Source organism: Mobula birostris, chromosome 4, assembly GCF_030028105.1.
Source record: "Mobula birostris isolate sMobBir1 chromosome 4, sMobBir1.hap1, whole genome shotgun sequence".
Classification (NCBI taxonomy): Eukaryota; Metazoa; Chordata; class Chondrichthyes; order Myliobatiformes; family Myliobatidae; genus Mobula; species Mobula birostris.
Window position 1 is genome coordinate 156,393,488 of NC_092373.1, and position 18,075 is coordinate 156,411,562.

The 18,075-nt window shown below is 40.0% G+C and overlaps 2 protein-coding genes across 2 annotated transcripts in view; both read left to right on the top strand.

The window, feature by feature from the left end:
- Positions 1 to 3,307: 3,307 nt before the first annotated feature.
- cytl1 (cytokine like 1) lies at positions 3,308 to 4,679 on the top strand. Its single transcript, XM_072254758.1, has 4 exons — positions 3,308 to 3,563; positions 3,644 to 3,688; positions 3,796 to 3,942; positions 4,304 to 4,679. Exons 1-4 carry the CDS (start codon positions 3,420 to 3,422, stop codon positions 4,382 to 4,384), a joined length of 417 nt encoding a protein of 138 aa, XP_072110859.1. The 5' UTR covers positions 3,308 to 3,419; the 3' UTR covers positions 4,385 to 4,679.
- Positions 4,680 to 11,248: 6,569 nt separating this feature from the next.
- Positions 11,249 to 18,075, top strand: part of LOC140196052 (uncharacterized) — a 61,828-nt gene continuing 55,001 nt past the window's right edge. Inside the window, exon 1 of the mRNA XM_072254759.1 lies at positions 11,249 to 11,307. Coding sequence (XP_072110860.1) covers positions 11,290 to 11,307 — 18 coding nt within the window. The 5' untranslated portion in view covers positions 11,249 to 11,289. The remainder of the gene's footprint in view (positions 11,308 to 18,075) is intronic.

Below are 18,075 nucleotides of genomic sequence, written 5' to 3' on the forward strand. Positions count from 1 at the left end.
GGAGTCTACACACTTGTCTTGTTGGATGGGTTCAGAGAGGGTTTTTAGAGACCACGAGACATAGGAGTAGATTTAGACCACTCCACCATTTCATGATGGCTGACTTGTAAAAGTATTTGTAAGAACATGGATACTCAGGGATTCATGTGCTTAGATTTTTGAAGACAGGAGGGCATCCTGAAAGGTGAGTCGCAAAACATAGGATACTATATATATATTGCATAGGTGTTGAGTGTAATAGTAAGAAAGGTGACTAATCCTTTATAAAGCTCAGACCAGGATGTTACACATTATTCAAAATAAAATAAAACTACACATACTGAAAATTTGAAATAAGGAGAGATTGACACAGATCAGCAGCTCAGTCAGTAACTTCTGGCCTGCCCCAGCACATCTTGAACTATCTCGTGGAAACACTAACTGAGAACAGCAAAGTGACTTCGAGGTTCGTTTTAAGAGTTTAGTAACATGATATCATGGAGAGTCTGCGGCAGTCTCCACCCCCACCAGAATTCTGATTTTTAGGTTATACAGTGCTCATATTTATATAGCAAGACAAACAATTTCACATAATTTTGTTTAGCATCCCACAGTCAATACATGATCAATCATTTAAAAGACCTGTTAATTATCTCCCAGTGCAAGTCTAATGGCCCTCTTTGTTCCCTGTTATCAGGATTCATGATTTACCTCTGAATGCAAATCTAACAGTTCTTTCTGTTCCCTGTTATCAGGACTCATAATTTACCCCCAGGCGCATCCTCCCTCCAGGTTCCAGGGACCCAGTATCTTGTTTATTGGAGTTCCTGGAACTGCTCTTATCATCTAAGGTTATTCTCGACTCGCATCAGCAGTCTTAAGTCCAGCTGCTCCAGAATGGTGAAGTATCCCATCATTCACTAGGTTTACCATTTCTACCACAGACTGTTTTTGTTGTTGACACAAACAGCACATTTGTTTTGATGTACATGTGACAAATAAAGCTAATCTTTCTTCTTACTGCTTTATATCTGGCATATTCTGTTTTTATTTCACAGATATTCACAAGTGTTTCATTCCAGTCACCATACTTCTGTCCTCTTCCTTTCCAGTTCTGATGAAGAGTCTTGAGCTGAAACATCAACATTTATTGCCCCCCATAGCTGTTGACTCAGTTGCCAAGTTCCTCTAGCATTTTGTGCGTGTCGCTCCGGATTTCCAGCATCTGCAGAAACTCTTGTATATAGGAAAGAGGTAAGTTGCATAATAGATTTCAGTAAAATGGCCCCAAGATTAGGTTGGAGAAGTGGAGTTACTCTTTTTGGAACAGAAGAAGTTAACCAGACATTTGATTGAAAAAACCTGCAGGCTTAGGTCATGCAGAAAATTAAAATGTTCCCATTAACACTGGTGCAAAAATTAAGGCACACAGATGTAAAGTTTTATGCAAGAGATAATAAGTGGGGTTAGAGGAGAGGTTGGCAATGTTGTGCAAGGAAGAAGCTCTCCATAAGAGAGATGTGGACATATTTTATTGTATTCATAATAAGAAAAACAATTTACAAGAATAAGCCATGCAAAGCCTTTCATTCTTATATTCATAGTCAATGTGTTACATAGTGTTCCATTCCTTAAAACAAAAAGACTGTTGCCATTCATGTGGCCCCCTGGGGTGTTACAGTACTAAAATAATTGAGAGGCTTCTTCATCCATCCTGGCCATTCCCCGTCCAGTAGCGGAAGAACTCTATACTGTGGTACTCTCCTACGAAATCTTTCTACATCATAATAACTGTTTGTTTCCAATTAAGGAAGGGCAGACTATCTGAGAATGAGGCCATTGCTAGACCATACCATTCAGGAGATAGTTGCTCCCAGAGCAACTGAAAAACTGAACAAGATCAATAATAGTTTTCTGTACATTTAAACAGAAAACTATGATGACACTTGTTTCCAATGGTACTGATGATTGTTATATGCAACTGTGGAATTAGCAATAAATCTGAGTCCCACAATGACTGTGGAATAGAGGCTCCTGGTGTAGCAATGGGAAGTTTCATTGTGCTAACAAGTCTCCAACCAAAAGACACAGGGAATGTCAAAGCTCCAATCTTTAACTTTCCACATTAGCCTGTTTATTGCAAACAGTCACAATGGGTTGAACATGCTAAGATTAGAAAAACAGTGTTTCAATTGTTACTCAGTACAGAGAATTTACATCATTAACAAGTGAGATAAACGGATTTATGAAAGATCGCAGGAAGATGGAAGTTTAGGATGGGTTAAGGTTCTTTCATCAAAGTTTGGGGATATTTGATAGAAGTTGTAAAATCACAGAGGATTTAGAGTAGGCAAAGTTAAGTAATGAGAATATTATTCCAAACTAAAACAGCCAAGAACCAGAAGCACAGACTTGAGTCCTTTAACAAAATGACTAGCATTGACGTGAGAATAGATGGGTTGCTGGGAGGTGCAGCTCAAAGAAGTGCCTACTCATTGCTGTATTGCTAAATAACAAACAAACAAACAAATAAATATATAAATAGAAAGGCAGATAGATAGATAGATAAGTAGGTAAATAAGTAAATAAATGAGTGGTTCAGATTTCAAGTGCAGGGCTGAATATAAGAAAGATATGAACTCACTGGTAGCCTTCAAAAAGACATTTGGCAAATAGTTAAAAAGTAAAGAATGGGATTTATGGAAATGATAGGAAATAGATTGATCCTCTAAAGAGCCAGTGTAGATTTAATTGTGTTAATGAGCTTTTCATGCTACATAATTCTTCATGTCCATGTCCCATACTAAGTTATTGCCTATGTTATGAAACAGAAAAAAATACACAGATTGTTTCATTCTGTTGCTTTTTGCATTATTTGTATACATATTGACTTGATTTAGAATTGGTTTCCAGCTCCCAGCTTTTTATAATACAATTTCCTTAAAATAATTTAATTTCGCCTACCTATGATGACATATGATGACAGAGTCTGGACTATCATGCTTAACACGATGTGTGATTTATATTAAAGTCCATAAGGAATTAGTACAACAACTACTAGCGATGGCCGTAAAAAGGCAAGGCAAACCTGAAATATCAAATCGCACCCTGTATGAACAGGAACGCTTCTGTTAATTATAAACTTGTCTAAAGTTAGTCAACAAAACGGTTTTGTGTTGTGGTTTTGATAGGAACTTGAGAACCATGCTCCTAAATTTAGTTCCATAGAGTCTGGTTCACATTTGGGATCCTTCGGCTGGAATACATCCAGACTGACGTCAGCAATAGTCATCGCCGAATCCAAGAGCTCATGCGCTGGATTCATAAACTGGAGCATATTTCGGAATGGGCACATTTCAAACTTCACGGAAATAGAAGGAAGGCGCCAGGAGGGGAACTTCACTTTAGGATTTACAGCCGGCTGCATACTTTAACGAGTTATGGATCTGCTTAGCAAAATTGTCCTCCTGTTCACTCTCCTTATAATCGTTGATTCTGCCCCACCGACTTGTTATTCGGCTGTTTTGAGATTAAGCAAAGGAATTATGGTGTCAATGGAAAGAGTAGAGAAAATTCCTGTCACGGTAAATTGAAAGGGCAATCTGTTGTCTTGATTAGTGGGTTGTGCTTGTGGAATAGTTACATGAATATGTTTCTTCCACAGAGACGTTGCGTTGCCCACTTGCCCAAACTATACATTGATGTGCACGTAAGTACTTTTGACTTAAGGAGAGCACCGTTGGCGCAGTTATTATTTCAGTGATCAATTGCTATTGTTCTTGATGAAAATATTGATGAAGTATATTCGTGTTCCAGAACGCTTGCGTGTTGGTCAAACTTCGCGATCACATCTATGCTTTGGAAAATCTCATCACTCCCGAATGCAAGGAATTAAAAAGAATTGCTTTTCTGAAATTCCGTATTACGCGTTTGTATACTATGATCAGCCGACTCTGCCACCGGGTAACGTATACAGTATAGATCTTGTTGGCACCTTAACTCGAACGTCAGTTCTTGAGCGAGGACTATAGATAAAAATATATATATTTCAAAAAGTACTTTATTCATACAACAGACCTAAAATATCATACATATCAATATTTTCAAACAAGTAATGTTATTCCATTACTTAACATTAACATAGAATCGGGTTATCGTCAATTTTCAAATTTAAACTAAATAATTCGTGGAACTTTAATTCAATTGATGGGGCTTATATTCTGAATACATTACCAAGCTTACTATTTATATGCTTATATATATATATATAACACTATATATACCGCAGCGTCATTAATTACAGTTGTTTTTTCTTCCCCTTCAGGATCTTGTGTTTTTCACTGATGATTGCCCGGCACTAGAACGGCCTCCACCTCCTGAACCTCAAGAAGACAACTTAAAGTGAATCCTTTGGGTTTACAGATTCCGTGGTATCACGTGTTTTGTATTATTCCAATAGTCTTTCCATACGAAAACCAACTCCATTATTTTAACCACAGATCATTTGTTTTAGTAGGATAGTGCAGACTTGGATTGCATAAAACCTTTTGGTATATTGTATTCAATGATTTAATCAGTTTATGTGTTATATGAGAGGTATAGTGTGGCACTGGACCAAAACTATTTTGGCTCTCTGATTATTGCTGGATTGTACAAAAGTGAGTGAACAATATTAGCAAAATAAATGACTATGTTCCAATTTGCAGTGTATTCTTGACTTGTCAATTATGTAGTTGTTGGCACTGCTGTTTCTATACAAGAGGTTATTGGCACTTTGGGCAAATGATTATTCTTTGGTTATCAAAATCAAATTCACTTCATGATTATTAGTAAATATTCTTATACTATGCTTTTCATTTCAACTTGATATCCAATCCTCTTTTTTAATTCAATTTTTTATTATTATTTATTCTTATTTTACAAAGCAGCACAACATGTCATAGAGCAGATACAATACAGCAGATTTGCACAGCCATCCCATGACAGGAAAAGAAATAAAACTTAAGAGACAGAAAGAAGTCCTAATTTAAGTTTAAATTAAATACAACGAAAATTGATCCCATGCGTCTTGCACTTTTCCCTCACTGTTAATTCTTCCCAACATGTGTTCATATGATGAAATCTTAATCATTTCCTCAGTCCATTCCTTCACACTGGGACATCTTGGATTTTTCCAGTTTTGCAATATAATTCTTGCAACTGTGATGAGACCCACCATTAAAATAGTAAATTTGTCATTGTTTACATTAGGTATCATTTTCCTATCACCCAAGAGACAAAGCCGTGGGCACAAGGGCAGTGTGGAACCCGACCAATTCCCCAACAGATCAAGAACTTCATGCCAAAATGGACGAACCATGGAACATTCCCAAATCATGTGAAAATATGTGCCCACTCATTTTTACATTTCCAGCATAAATTATTATCAACAATCCCCATTTTGTACAGTCTAGTTGGTGTCCAATCCTCTTTTGAAAATCATTAATAAGTCTTCTTTCACCAGCATTTCATCCCAGTCCTTGGACATAAATGGTGCTGCATACCATCCAGAGCAAAGAACCTCACTTTACTGGTACCCAAATGACCACCAAAATCTTACATTCCTTACAGAACTGGCACAAAGTATATAGTGCAGTCACTCACATAGGCTACTTCAACAGCACTTGCCAGAGGAAAAGGGTTCTAATTGTCAATGATGTCACATTCCACCCTGACTTGTTAATATATCACCAGTCCTCCCTTGTCCCTGGGTCTAAACTCTGGAGCTCCCTGAACAGAAGCAATGTGGAAGTGCTTTGACCAGAAGGATTACAACAGTTCAGGATAGTGATTGACAACTTCTTCAGGGCAATTAGGACTAAACAATTTACCTTTAACAAAAAGATCAAGTACTAAAAAACTGAAATAAAATTATCTCATATTTCTTTCATGACTGTGAATTGGTTATTAAAAACTGTCAATCACCTGAAGCATTAACTGTTTCACTTTCCACAGATACTGCCTGATCTGAGATTTTTCAATATTTGATACATAGAATATTCAATAGAATAGGACAACACAGAAATAGACCCTTTGACCCAAGATGTCTGTGCCACACACAATGCCAAATTAAACTATTCCCATCTCTCTGCAAATGGTCTATATTCCTCCATTCCCTGCCAGCCCATGTGCCTTTCCAACTGCTCCTTAAATTTTGTTATTAACTCTGCTTTCACGCCAGGAACATGCCATGCTTCTCCTGGCAGCATGTTCCAGGTACTGCCTCCCTGTGTAAAAACTTGCATTTTAGATCTTTAATCATCTCTCTTCCCACCTGAAAGCTATATTTGATATTTTTACATTAGGACAAAGATGCTGACCTTATTTATGCCTCTCATACTTTTATATAGTTTGATCAGTTTGCCTCTCAGACTCTAGAGAAAACAGTCCAAGTTTGTCCAACAGCTTTTTATAACAAATACTATCTAATCCAGGCAGCATCCTGGTGAATCTCTTCTGTACCATCTCCAAAGCCTCCACATCCTTACTGCAATGCCGTGAATAAAACTACACACAATGCTCCAAATGTGCCCTAAACAAAGCTTTATACTGCTGCAACAGAACTCGCCAGCTTTTATACTCAATGTCTCCTCTAATGAAGACAAACAATCCTGACTCATTTACTACCCCATCCATTTGTGTTGGATCTTACAAGGAGCTAAAGGCTTGCACCTCGAGATTTTCCTGTACATGAATGTCATTTACTGTATATTTTCCTCTTATATTTGACCTTCCAAAGTGCAACAGCTCACACTTGTCTAGATTAAACTTCACTTGCCATTCTTCTACTCATATTTGTGAATAATTCTGTGGTATCTTTTGATAACCTTTTTGACTATCCACTTTTATTCTAATTTTCTGTGTTTACTTGTTAATTGATATAGCACCTCTTTTGGAGTGTTAACTTCTTCTCCGATAGTCTCCCTGGATTAAGGATGGTTCACCTCCACTATAGTTTTGTGGATTCTGTGGTGATTGATAGCACTTATGTTGAACTTGATGAACCTTTATCATTGTGGTATGGCATTGTATAGTGGTAGAGAAACTTTGTTTATGGACGTAGCGATTAACACCCATTCTAATGTGTATTCCAGTGAGGGAGTTGAAGATGACTTGAGATTGAGTGTGTACAAGTGCAAGCATCATCTGATGTTACAAATTGACATCTGAGGTTTGGATGACCTTGGCTGTAGGTTGAATTTAGAGTCACAGAGGCACAGAACACTACAGCACAGGAACAGGCCCTTCGGCCCATCTAGTCCATTCCAAACTATTATTCTGCCTAGTCCCATCGGCCTGCACCTGGACCATAGCTCTCCATACCACTCCCATCCATGTATTTATCCAAACATATATTAAGCATTGAAATTGATACTGCATCCACCAATTCTGCTGGCAGAGTGCCACAGGGTGAACAGAATTATGTATCTGTCTCTTTGCAAATTATTTTCTTGAATGATGCCCACAACCCATGTTTTGAGCAAAACATTTCAATCAGCAGCAGTGAAAGGTTAGCTTCAGCATTCACATAACTTGAATTTCACTTCTCCATCAATGAATTCAAGTCATGGGTTCCTTGCTGTGGAGTGAATGAGCTCCATATTTAAAGACAAATTACTATCTCATAAAACATCTATTATTAACTATTCTGCTTAATTATTCATAAGGCATCATGTTATATAAAAGTAAACTTTGTCAATTGTATCTTTCCTCTGGCACACTTCAACTTTGAGATGCCATCATTGAAAAAAATAATCATTGAATATTTCTAAATCCAAGCCTAAAGAATCAAAAGGTGCAAATTAAGTTAAACCAGCACTTTTTCACTGTTTTTTCCTTTTCTTATAATACATTAATATGAAGCTTTTATGCAATACCTTCTTAAATCTAATGTTATACTTTTAAAAATATGGTAGCTAAATATAAGCAACTATAGTATTTCACTGAAGTGAACAGAAATTCTCTGTTTCTAATCACAGTTTTTATAAGATTATATAAATATACTTCACAGAAATAGGCTATTCTGTGTAACTGATCTATGTCAATATTTATACTTCACCAGTAGCCTTCTCCCTCCCTCGTTTTCACCTCATATGCTCCCCAGTGTTTATGTAGCATCTCCATTAATGTCTGTGTGATTTTCTCCAATTACTCCTTGTGATACCAGATTCTGTGTTCAACCAATCTCTTAGTAAACATACTTCTCATGAATTCTTTATTGAATTTGTTGATGAAAGCCTTACTTTTGCTCATGTTCTACGAGTCTATGGTGGCCAGTGCGATCATGTGTGCTGTTGTGTGCTGGGGCAGCAGGCTGAGGGTAGCAGACACCAACAGAATCAACAAACTCATTCGTAAGGCCAGTGATGTTGTGGGGATGGAACTGGACGCTCTGATGGTGGTGTCTGAAAAGAGGATGCTGTCGAAGTTGCATGCCATCTTGGACAATGTCTCCCATCCACTACATAATGGACTGGGTGGGCACAGGAGTGCATTCAGCCAGAGACTTATTCCACCAAGATGCAACACAGAGCATCACAGGAAGTCATTCCTGCCCGTGGCCATCAAACTTTACAACTCCTCCCTTAGAGGGTCAGACACCCTGAGCCAATAGGCTGGTCCTGGACTTATTTCCTGGCATAATTTACATATTACTATTTAATTATTTATGGTTTTATCACTATTTAATTATTTAAGGTGCAACTGTAATGAAAACCAATTTCCCTCGGGATCAATAAATTATGACTATGACTGTGTAAACTCTATCATATCGCAATATTTTTGACACATCTATCCTTTCAAACCTGTTCATATCCTGAAAGGCTTAGTCCTTATTTTTCTATGTAAGGTTATGCTTTGCAGCAGCGGTTGAATACTATCACCCTGGTACATGCAGTTCCCCATCCTTTACACTGTTTAAAAATCTTTTTAATGACATAATCTTCTTTGGCCCCATCACAAAAAGTCGTTACATTGCACCCACCTCCATCTTTTTTCTGCAGTTACAATCTGAAATGTTGGTGTTATATTTGACCACAAGATGACCTTCAGATATATTTAAACCTTACCACCAAAACAGTCTATTTCAAGGTCTACAGCATCACTTAACTCCAATGCCCAGTGGATCTGCGGCTGAAATCCCTGTAAGCTTCTTTGTTATGTCAAGCCTACTCCTGGTTGAACGCTCTGTGAATTCAACAGCATTAAAACCCCAGCTTGACCTGACACACACCGATCCCTAAATGTTCATAATCTCTGAATTTTCTGACCTATTCTGACTCCTGGATGCACATCGCCTGTTTTACAATTCTTCCTTATTGTTCAAATTGCTCCATTTAGTCACCCCCATCTCAGTCATCTTCACAATCGCCTTAACTCTCTGAGAGATCTACAATCAACTACCTCTGAGATCTCATCCTTTCTCAGACTTAATTGCTAAACCACTGACCATCACATCTTCAGCTGCCAAAGATTAAAATATCTCAATATCATTTTCATTTTGAACATGATTCCTAAAACCCAGCAAAATTCTGCAAAAAAATAGAAAAATGTTGAGAATATTCAACTGATCAAGCAGCAGCTGGAGAGACAGAAACAGGGTTAACATTTCAGGCCAATGATTCATCATAATTGGAAACATGGGGTGGGGGGGTGGTGGAGAAGCATGCCACTAAATTGAAGAGCAGGCAGATTGAGGTGTCTGTGATTGGGTGGAGACAAAGGCTGTCCGGGACACAATTGTTTTCACCACTGAAGGAGTGTAATATGGGATGGGGAGGAGAGGAGAGGAGAGGAGAGGAGAAGGAGTGTTGAGTTAGTGTTAAAGGTGGATAACCTTACATCGGGACCTATTGAACTTATCTCATGCTACGTGCCTAGAGAGATGACGAGGTGCTGTTTCTCACATTTAGAAAATCACATTGCTATGATTGCTATAACCTAGATGCTCTGGGTTGACCTTGAGGGCTGATTTAGAGAAATAGGTTAGATTAACATTATTTGTCACGTGAACATTGAAACATGGAAACATACGTAATTTTCATCAATAATCTGTACAGTCTGAGAATGTGCTGGAGGTGATCTGCTAGTGTTGCCGTGGTTTGGATGCCAACATAGCATGCCCTCAACATACTAACTTTCTAACTGGTAGTCTTTGGAATGTGGGAGGAAGCTGAGGAAACCCACGTGTTTATGAGGAGACACCTCCGAGACAGTGGTGGGAACTAAATCCAATTGCTGGTGCAGTAAAGTGTTGCTACCTGCTATGCTACTGTGTGGCTGAGTGAAGGATCTTCCAAAGAGGAATCCCAATCTGTATTTGGTTCGTGTCTATATTAGAAGGAACAAAAAGCTCAGGCAACATCTTTACAGAGCACCTATTTAGTCCTGACCTGCTGAATACCCCCAACATTTCTATTGTTTTCACAAAATTCCAATAATTTTCTTTTTTTTCCGAAAGTTTTGCAACTTTTTTTTCTTTTGGAAGTTTTTCTCGCCTGCTCTAATACCTTCTTCAGTCGCCTGGTGCTTGATTATGTTCGATAGAAAAACTTACGGTAGTTTATATTATATTAAAGGCGCTACATCCCCGTGTGCGTCAGGTCCATACCTACAACCGCGTTGTTAGAGAGGGTGTCACCGAGCCTAAGGCGTTTGTTTGGCTGGGTAGCGCTGTAAGGACCCTGCACACACTCGCCCTGAGTTATTCTCGTTCGTCATATAAGGTGGACGCCTGGTACCTAATGGCCGCGTCAAGCCCACAGCGGCCATATGTTTCAGAAATCTCTATAGTAACCGCACCGTTGGTGTTACACTGCTATGAAATTGAGAAAACTTCCCAGCATTGCTGTCGGAAAGTTTAGAAGTTAAAGCTCCTTATACCCTTCACTGAATTTTAAGCATCATTTAATACTAGTCGCTTGGACGCTTCGTTCCCCTTCATGTCTCAATCCTTGGAATGGGGATTCTTGAGTTGTTCTGCTCCGGTTGGTGAGAGTCTCGGGCTGACGCTCCTGCATGGCACCATGCCAGAACTGCCTGGGCTGCTTTGCAGGTAGCTTCAACGCTGCTGCCGTGCGATGGCTTTAACTCCTCATGGAGCTCAACAGTCAGCCCCCTGACTCTTCGGCGAGGTCTAAGCCCGAAGTTCGAAACCCCTGCACCCCGACTTCGGACAAGGAGGAAGGCGAAAGTGGCAGGCCGTCTCCTATCTGGTGCAGCGACAAGTCACTCGATCTTAGCAAGAACAATTTAACCTGTCTGAATTGTGATATGCCAAGATGTATCGAGGTAAATCGGCCTTCGCTAGGTTTGTTGGCTCTTTTTGTTTGTATTTGCTTCACTTCGTTCAGAATTTCAAATGGAAATCTTCCTGTTCTCTGTGTTGTTTTTTGAAAGGAAGTGCAGGAACTTCTGAAAATTGACCACAGTTCTCAATCTATATTGCATTTTTTTAATGTTTGGCCTCTTTGGGGGCCTCTTTTAATCGTCGAGGTTATTGTGTGCACAAGTATACTGAAGTACAGGGGAAATTAAAACTTGCTCGCATCAGATTACAGACAGCCCACAACATATAAATTGTACAAGTTATACAAAGGGTAAAGAAAAGACAGCAAAAGTGAAGCATTAATACAAAAAAAGGAGAGATAGGTCTATGACAATGCAACGTAGTGGCCTGTTACGGAGGTAAAATCCAACGTGCATTTGAATGTGAGAGGGGAGAAGTTTAAAGGAGTTGTGTAGGGTAAGTTTTTATTTATGCAGAGAGCGGTAGCTACCTGGGAACTGCTTGGGTGAATGGTGGAAGCAAATACAAGAGTGTTATTGGATAAAATATGCAAGAAGTGAAGGGATGAGGATCATGTTCAGGGATATTCAATATTCAGGAGGGATAGACATGAAAGAAAAGGAGGTGGGATGGCGTTGCTGGTTAAAGATGAGATTAACGCAATAGAAAGGAAGGACATAAGCCGGGAAGATGTGGAATCGATATGGGTAGAGCTGCATAACACTAAGGGGAAGAAAACGCTGGTGGGAGTTGTGTACAGGCCACCTAACAGTAGTAGTGAGGTCAGAGATGGTATTAAACAGGAAATTAGAAATGTGTGCAATAAAGGAACAGCAGTTATAATGGGTGACTTCAATCTACATGTAGATTGGGTTAACCAAATTGGTAAAGGTGCTGAGGAAAAGGATTTCTTGGAATGTATGCCGGATGGTTTTTTGAACCAACATGTCGAGGAACCAACTAGAGAGCAGGCTATTCTAGACTGGGTTTTGAGCAATGAGGAAGGGTTAATTAGCAATCTTGTCGTGAGAGGCCCTTTGGGTAAGAGTGACCATAATATGGTGGAATTCTTCATTAAGATGGAGAGTGACATAGTTAATTCAGGAACAAAGGTTCTGAACTTAAAGAGGGGTAACTTTGAAGGTATGAGACATGAATTAGCTAAGATAGACTGGCAAATGACACTTAAAGGATTGACGGTGGATATGCAATGGCAAGCATTTAAAGATTGCATGGATGAACTACAACAATTGTTCATCCCAGTTTGGCAAAAGAATAAATCAAGGAAGGTAGTGCACCCGTGGCTGACAAGAGAAATTAGGGATAGTATCAATTCCAAAGAAGAAGCATACAAATTAGCCAGAAAAAATGGCTCACCTGAGGACTGGGAGATATTCAGAGTTCAGCAGAGGAGGACAAAGGACTTAATTAGGAAGGGGAAAAAAGATTATGAGAGAAAACTGGCAGGGACCATAAAAACTGACTGTAAAAGCTTTTATAGATATGTAAAAAGGAAAAGACTGGTAAAGACAAATGTAGGTCCCCTGCAGACAGAAACAGGTGAATTGATTATGGGGAGCAAGGACATGGCAGACCAATTGAATAATTACTTCGGTTCTGTCTTCACTAAGGAGGACATAAATAATCTTCCAGAAATAGTAGGGGACAGAGGGTCCAGTGAGATGGAGGAACTGAGCGAAATACATGTTAGTAGGGAAGTGGTGTTAGGTAAATTGAAGGGATTAAAGGCAGATAAATCCCCAGGGCCAGATGGTCTGCATCCCAGAGTGCTTAAGGAAGTAGCCCAAGAAATAGTGGATGCGTTAGTGATAATTTTTCAAAACTCATTAGATTCTGGACTAGTTCCTGAGGATTGGAGGGTGGCTAATGTAACCCCACTTTTTAAAAAAGGAGGGAGAGAGAAACCGGGGAATTATAGACTGGTTAGCCTAACGTCGGTGGTGGAGAAACTGCTGGGGTCAGTTATCAAAGATGTGATAACAGCACATTTGGAAAGCGGTGAAATCATCGGACAAAGTCAGCATGGATTTGTGAAAGGAAAATCATGTCTGACGAATCTCATAGAATTTTTTGAGGATGTAACTAGTAGAGTGGATAGGGGAGAACCAGTGGATGTGGTATATTTGGATTTTCAAAAGGCTTTTGACAAGGTCCCACACAGGAAATTAGTGTGCAAACTTAAAGCACATGGTATGGGGGGTAAGGTATTGATGTGGATAGAGAATTGGTTAGCAGACAGGAAGCAAAGAGTGGGAATAAACGGGACCTTTTCAGAATGGCAGGCGGTGACTAGTGGGGTACCGCAAGGCTCAGTGCTGGGACCCCAGTTGTTTACAATATATATTAATGACTTGGATGAGGGAATTAAATGCAGCATCTCCAAGTTTGCGGATGACACGAAGCTGGGCGACAGTGTTAGCTGTGAGGAGGATGCTAAGAGGGTGCAGGGTGACTTGGATAGGTTGGGTGAGTGGGCAAATTCATGGCAGATGCAATTTAATGTGGATAAATGTGAAGTTATCCACTTTGGTGGCAAAAATAGGAAAACAGATTATTATCTGAATGGTGGCCGATTAGGAACAGGGGAGGTGCAACGAGACCTGGGTGTCATTATACACCAGTCATTGAAAGTGGGCATGCAGGTATAGCAGGCGGTGAAAAAGGCGAATGGTATGCTGGCATTTATAGCAAGAGGATTCGAGTACAGGAGCAGGGAGGTACTACTGCAGTTGTACGAGGCCTTGGTGAGACCACACCTGGAGTATTGTGTGCAGTTTTGGTCCCCTAATCGGAGGAAAGACATCCTTGCCATAGAGGGAGTACAAAGAAGGTTCACCAGATTGATTCCTGGGATGGCAGGACTTTCATATGAAGAAAGACTGGATGAACTAGGATTGTACTCGTTGGAATTTAGAAGATTGAGAGGGGATCTGATTGAAACGTATAAAATCCTAAAGGGATTGGACAGGCTAGATGCAGGAAGATTGTTCTCGATGTTGGGGAAGTCCAGAATGAGGGGTCACAGTTTGAGGATAAGGGAGAAGCCTTTTAGGGTTGAGATTAGGAAAAACTTCTTCACACAGAGAGTGGTGAATCTGTTGAATTCTCTGCCACAGGAAACAGTTGAGGCCAGTTCATTGGCTATATTTAAGAGGGAGTTAGATATGGCCCTTGTGGCTATGGGGATCAGGGGGTATGGAGGAAAGGCTGGTGCAGGGTTCTGAGTTGGATGATCAGCCATGATCATAATAAATGGCGGTGCAGGCTCGAAGGGCCAAATGGCCTACTCCTGCACCTATTTTCTATGTTTCTATGTGCAGGCAGAAAAGAATTAGTTTAATTCGGCATAACCTTCTGTAGACATTGTGCGCTAAAGGGCCTGTTATTTTGCTATACTGTACCTATCTTCAATGGTAACATCGATGAATGGTGCACTATAGACTCGGTGCATTCCGCAGACCAGGAGAGCAGTTTCTGTTAAAGATTCTGTGTGAAGTGCATTGACCCACAGGCCCCAGTGCTAACACTGCTGGCACCTAACCCCTTTGGGCTCCAGTTACAGGAAGCAATCCATCAGATATACACTGTTTCCTGAAATTTGGGTTCTAAGAGACAATCTGAAGCCCAGGAAGGCCAGGCAATAGAAAGAGTAAGGTGAAATTTGATGCAAATTCCTTGTGTTCATTCTCCTGAGCTCATAAATGTAATCTCCTAATTTATTCATGTGCGAAGAATGGAGAGTCAAATGGTGTCACGGCAATTAGTACTGTTGTCTCACAGCTCCTAGGAGAATGGTTTAATCCTGACCTCACATGTCACTACATACAGTTGGCATGTTTTCTCTTGTGACATTGTGGGCTTGCAATGGGTGCCCATGTTTCCTTCCATATCCAAAAGTAGACTAAATGGGCTGTTGCAAAACTATCTACTTAGTGTAAGTAGGAACCACAAGAATCACAGTGAGTTGATGGGTATGTGAGAGAGAATAGGTTGCAGAGATACAGGGGAATAACGAGAGAGGGTATGACTAATGGAATTATTCCACTGGAAGCTGGCATGATTAGCGATTGACCACTTGTTTGGTAATAAATACATAATAATGCTGACAGCCACTGCAGCCAGTTATTCGGAGATTAGAATTACGCTTGGAGCTGCTCGAGTATAAATTCCACGAGAATCTGAATGAATTTATTTGAGGAGTGTGTAATCAACCCCAATTCCTCTAACATCATCCATTCCATTCACAACATTTGTCTTTGTACTGGCAAGATAGCCACGAGAGATTCTGCAGACGCTGGAACTCCAGAGAAACACACACAAAATGCTGGAGGAACTTGGGAACTTTACTGGCCAGATCATTTGTTTTTGCTTGAAATATTTATATTTCTAGAAAAATGTAAGACTAAAGTTACAGCCTAATCTTGTGTCTTCCTGTTTTTCAGATTGTGTCCAAATTCTCTAAGAGAATGTAGTGGTCTCAGATCTTCCACTTTCTGGGATATTGCCCAGGGCCACAACTTCCTTCTAAATGTTCTGCTTTTCAGTGACTAATATCAAAGAGACGACCCCTTTCATTAAACCTGTAATAGAAAGGAATGCGCGTGTACACGTGATATCTGGCTCAGTAAAACAGGCCACAGAAATGCAGACAAATAAATAACACAATGAGTTAAACTGGTAGAGTTTAAGAATGATTCTGGATCAACTGAACTCAATTGATCTGCCCATTAGGTACACTGCATATTCTGATTCCCTTTCAATCTTAGAAATGTAGCTTGGATTTGCCGGAGTCAAAAGTTTGCAAAATCAAGTCTATAATTAAGAAGCTAGAATTGGGGCATAATGTAATTGGATGTAGTAGTTAGACTATTACTTGTGAACAAACCATTAAAATCCATAATCTGAGGTATAATTGGTGGTCATTTAGAAGTACAAGGCTTAATTTAGAATAACAATATTAAGACAATTAGTTTTCAGACATCAAATTTCTTTCAACACACACAAAATGCTGGAGGAACTCAGCAGGCCAGGCAGCATCTACAGAAAAGAGTAAACAGTCAACATTTCAGGCTGAGACCCTTCATGAGCCCTGATGAAATGTCTCAGCCTGAAATGTCGACTGTACTGTTTTCCATAGATGCTGCCTGGCCTGCTGAGTTCCTCCAGTATTGTGTGTGTGTTGCAGGAAATTAACAGAATCTACAGATTTTCTCTTGTTAGTGATCAAATTTCTTGTTCAGTTTGATGCCACTTCAAGTTCAATTTAAAGTTTATTGTCATTCCACCGTATACAGCTAAACCTTAACAATGTTTCTCTGGGACCAAGGTGCAAAACACAGTACATATTTCACATACAGCACATAAAATAATATTAACAGATAATGGAACAAATATTCTGTAGTTGACATAAAATGCATAAATCGCTTATAGTTAAACAGTATAATGCTACTGCCGCTGACATAAATAATGTGTACTGGAAAGTGTTCAGAAGTCTCACGGCCCAGGGGAAGAAGCTGTTACCCAACTTAGCAGTCCCTTGTTCTTTTTCTACCTGATGGTAGGAGGTTAAGTTAATTGTGGTTAGGTGGGAGGTCTTCTTGACAATGCTGAGGGCTCTGTGAATGCAGAGCTTCTGGTGTATATATACTGGATGGAGCTGGGGGTGGAGAGAGAGACTCTGTTGATTCTCTCAACACTTTTCACCATCCGTTGCAGGGTCTTGAGACCAGATGGCTTTTGACTCCCATACCAGACGGTGATGCAGCTGGCCAAAACACTCTCGATGGGCTCCAGTAGAACGTGGTTAGAACGGAGGCACAGTAGCATAGTGGTTAGCACAGCGCTTTACATTACAGGCCACTCGAGTTCAATTCCCATCACTGTTGGTAAGGCATTTGTACGTTCTCCCTATGACCACGTGGGTTTTCTCCGGGTGCTCCGGTTTCCCCCGGGTGCTCCGGTTTCCCTCCATAGTCCAAGTGATAGGTTAATCGGTCCATAGATTGCCCCATGATTAGGCTAGGATTAAATTATGAGACTACTGGGCGGCCTGGGTCAAAAGGCCAGAAGGGCCTATTCCATGCTATATCTCTAAATAAATAAAAACATATAATTATGAACTACTTTGGGCAAATGTGTGTACATGGGGATTTGAGTCGTAGTCACAGAGTAAAGCAGCCAGGAACAGGCCTTCTTGCCCAGTTCATCCAAGTGGACTGAGATACCCAAGTAAGCTAGTCCCATTTGTCTGTGTTTGGCCTGTATCCCTCTAAACCAGGGGTTCCCAACCTGGGTTCCCCGGACCCCTCGGTTAATGGTAGGCATCCAAAGCATAAAAAGTTTGTGAACCTCTGCTCTAAACCTTTCCCATTCATAAACTTATCCAATGTTTCTTAAATATTGTTATCGTAGCTGCCTGAGCTACCTTCTCTGGCAGTTCATTCCTTATATACAGTGCACCACCTTCTTCATGCAGAATTTGTTCTTCAGGTCCCTTTTGCATTCTTCCTGTCTTATCTTGACCTCTGCCCTTGAGTTTGTGGTCCTCTTTTCCAGAGAAAAAGACTGAGCATTCACCCCATCTGTGCCAGACAGAATTTTATAAAGTCACCTTTTCAATTTCTTACATACCAAGGAATACAGTCCTAGCCTGCCCAGCCTCTTTGTATAATTCAATCTTTTGAATTCTGGCAACATTCTCGCAATCTTCTGAAAGTGTATGCAATGATCAATACCTTCTTTTATCAACT

Excerpts from the sequence above, each read along its gene's own strand:
- cytl1 (XM_072254758.1), top strand. The coding sequence starts at position 3,420 with ATGGATCTGCTTAGCAAAATTGTCCTCCTGTTCACTCTCCTTATAATC. Across the intron at positions 3,564-3,643 it reads TAGAGAAAATTCCTGTCACG|AGACGTTGCGTTGCCCACTT; the intron begins GTAAATTGAAAG and ends TTTCTTCCACAG. Across the intron at positions 3,689-3,795 it reads AACTATACATTGATGTGCAC|AACGCTTGCGTGTTGGTCAA; the intron begins GTAAGTACTTTT and ends TTCGTGTTCCAG.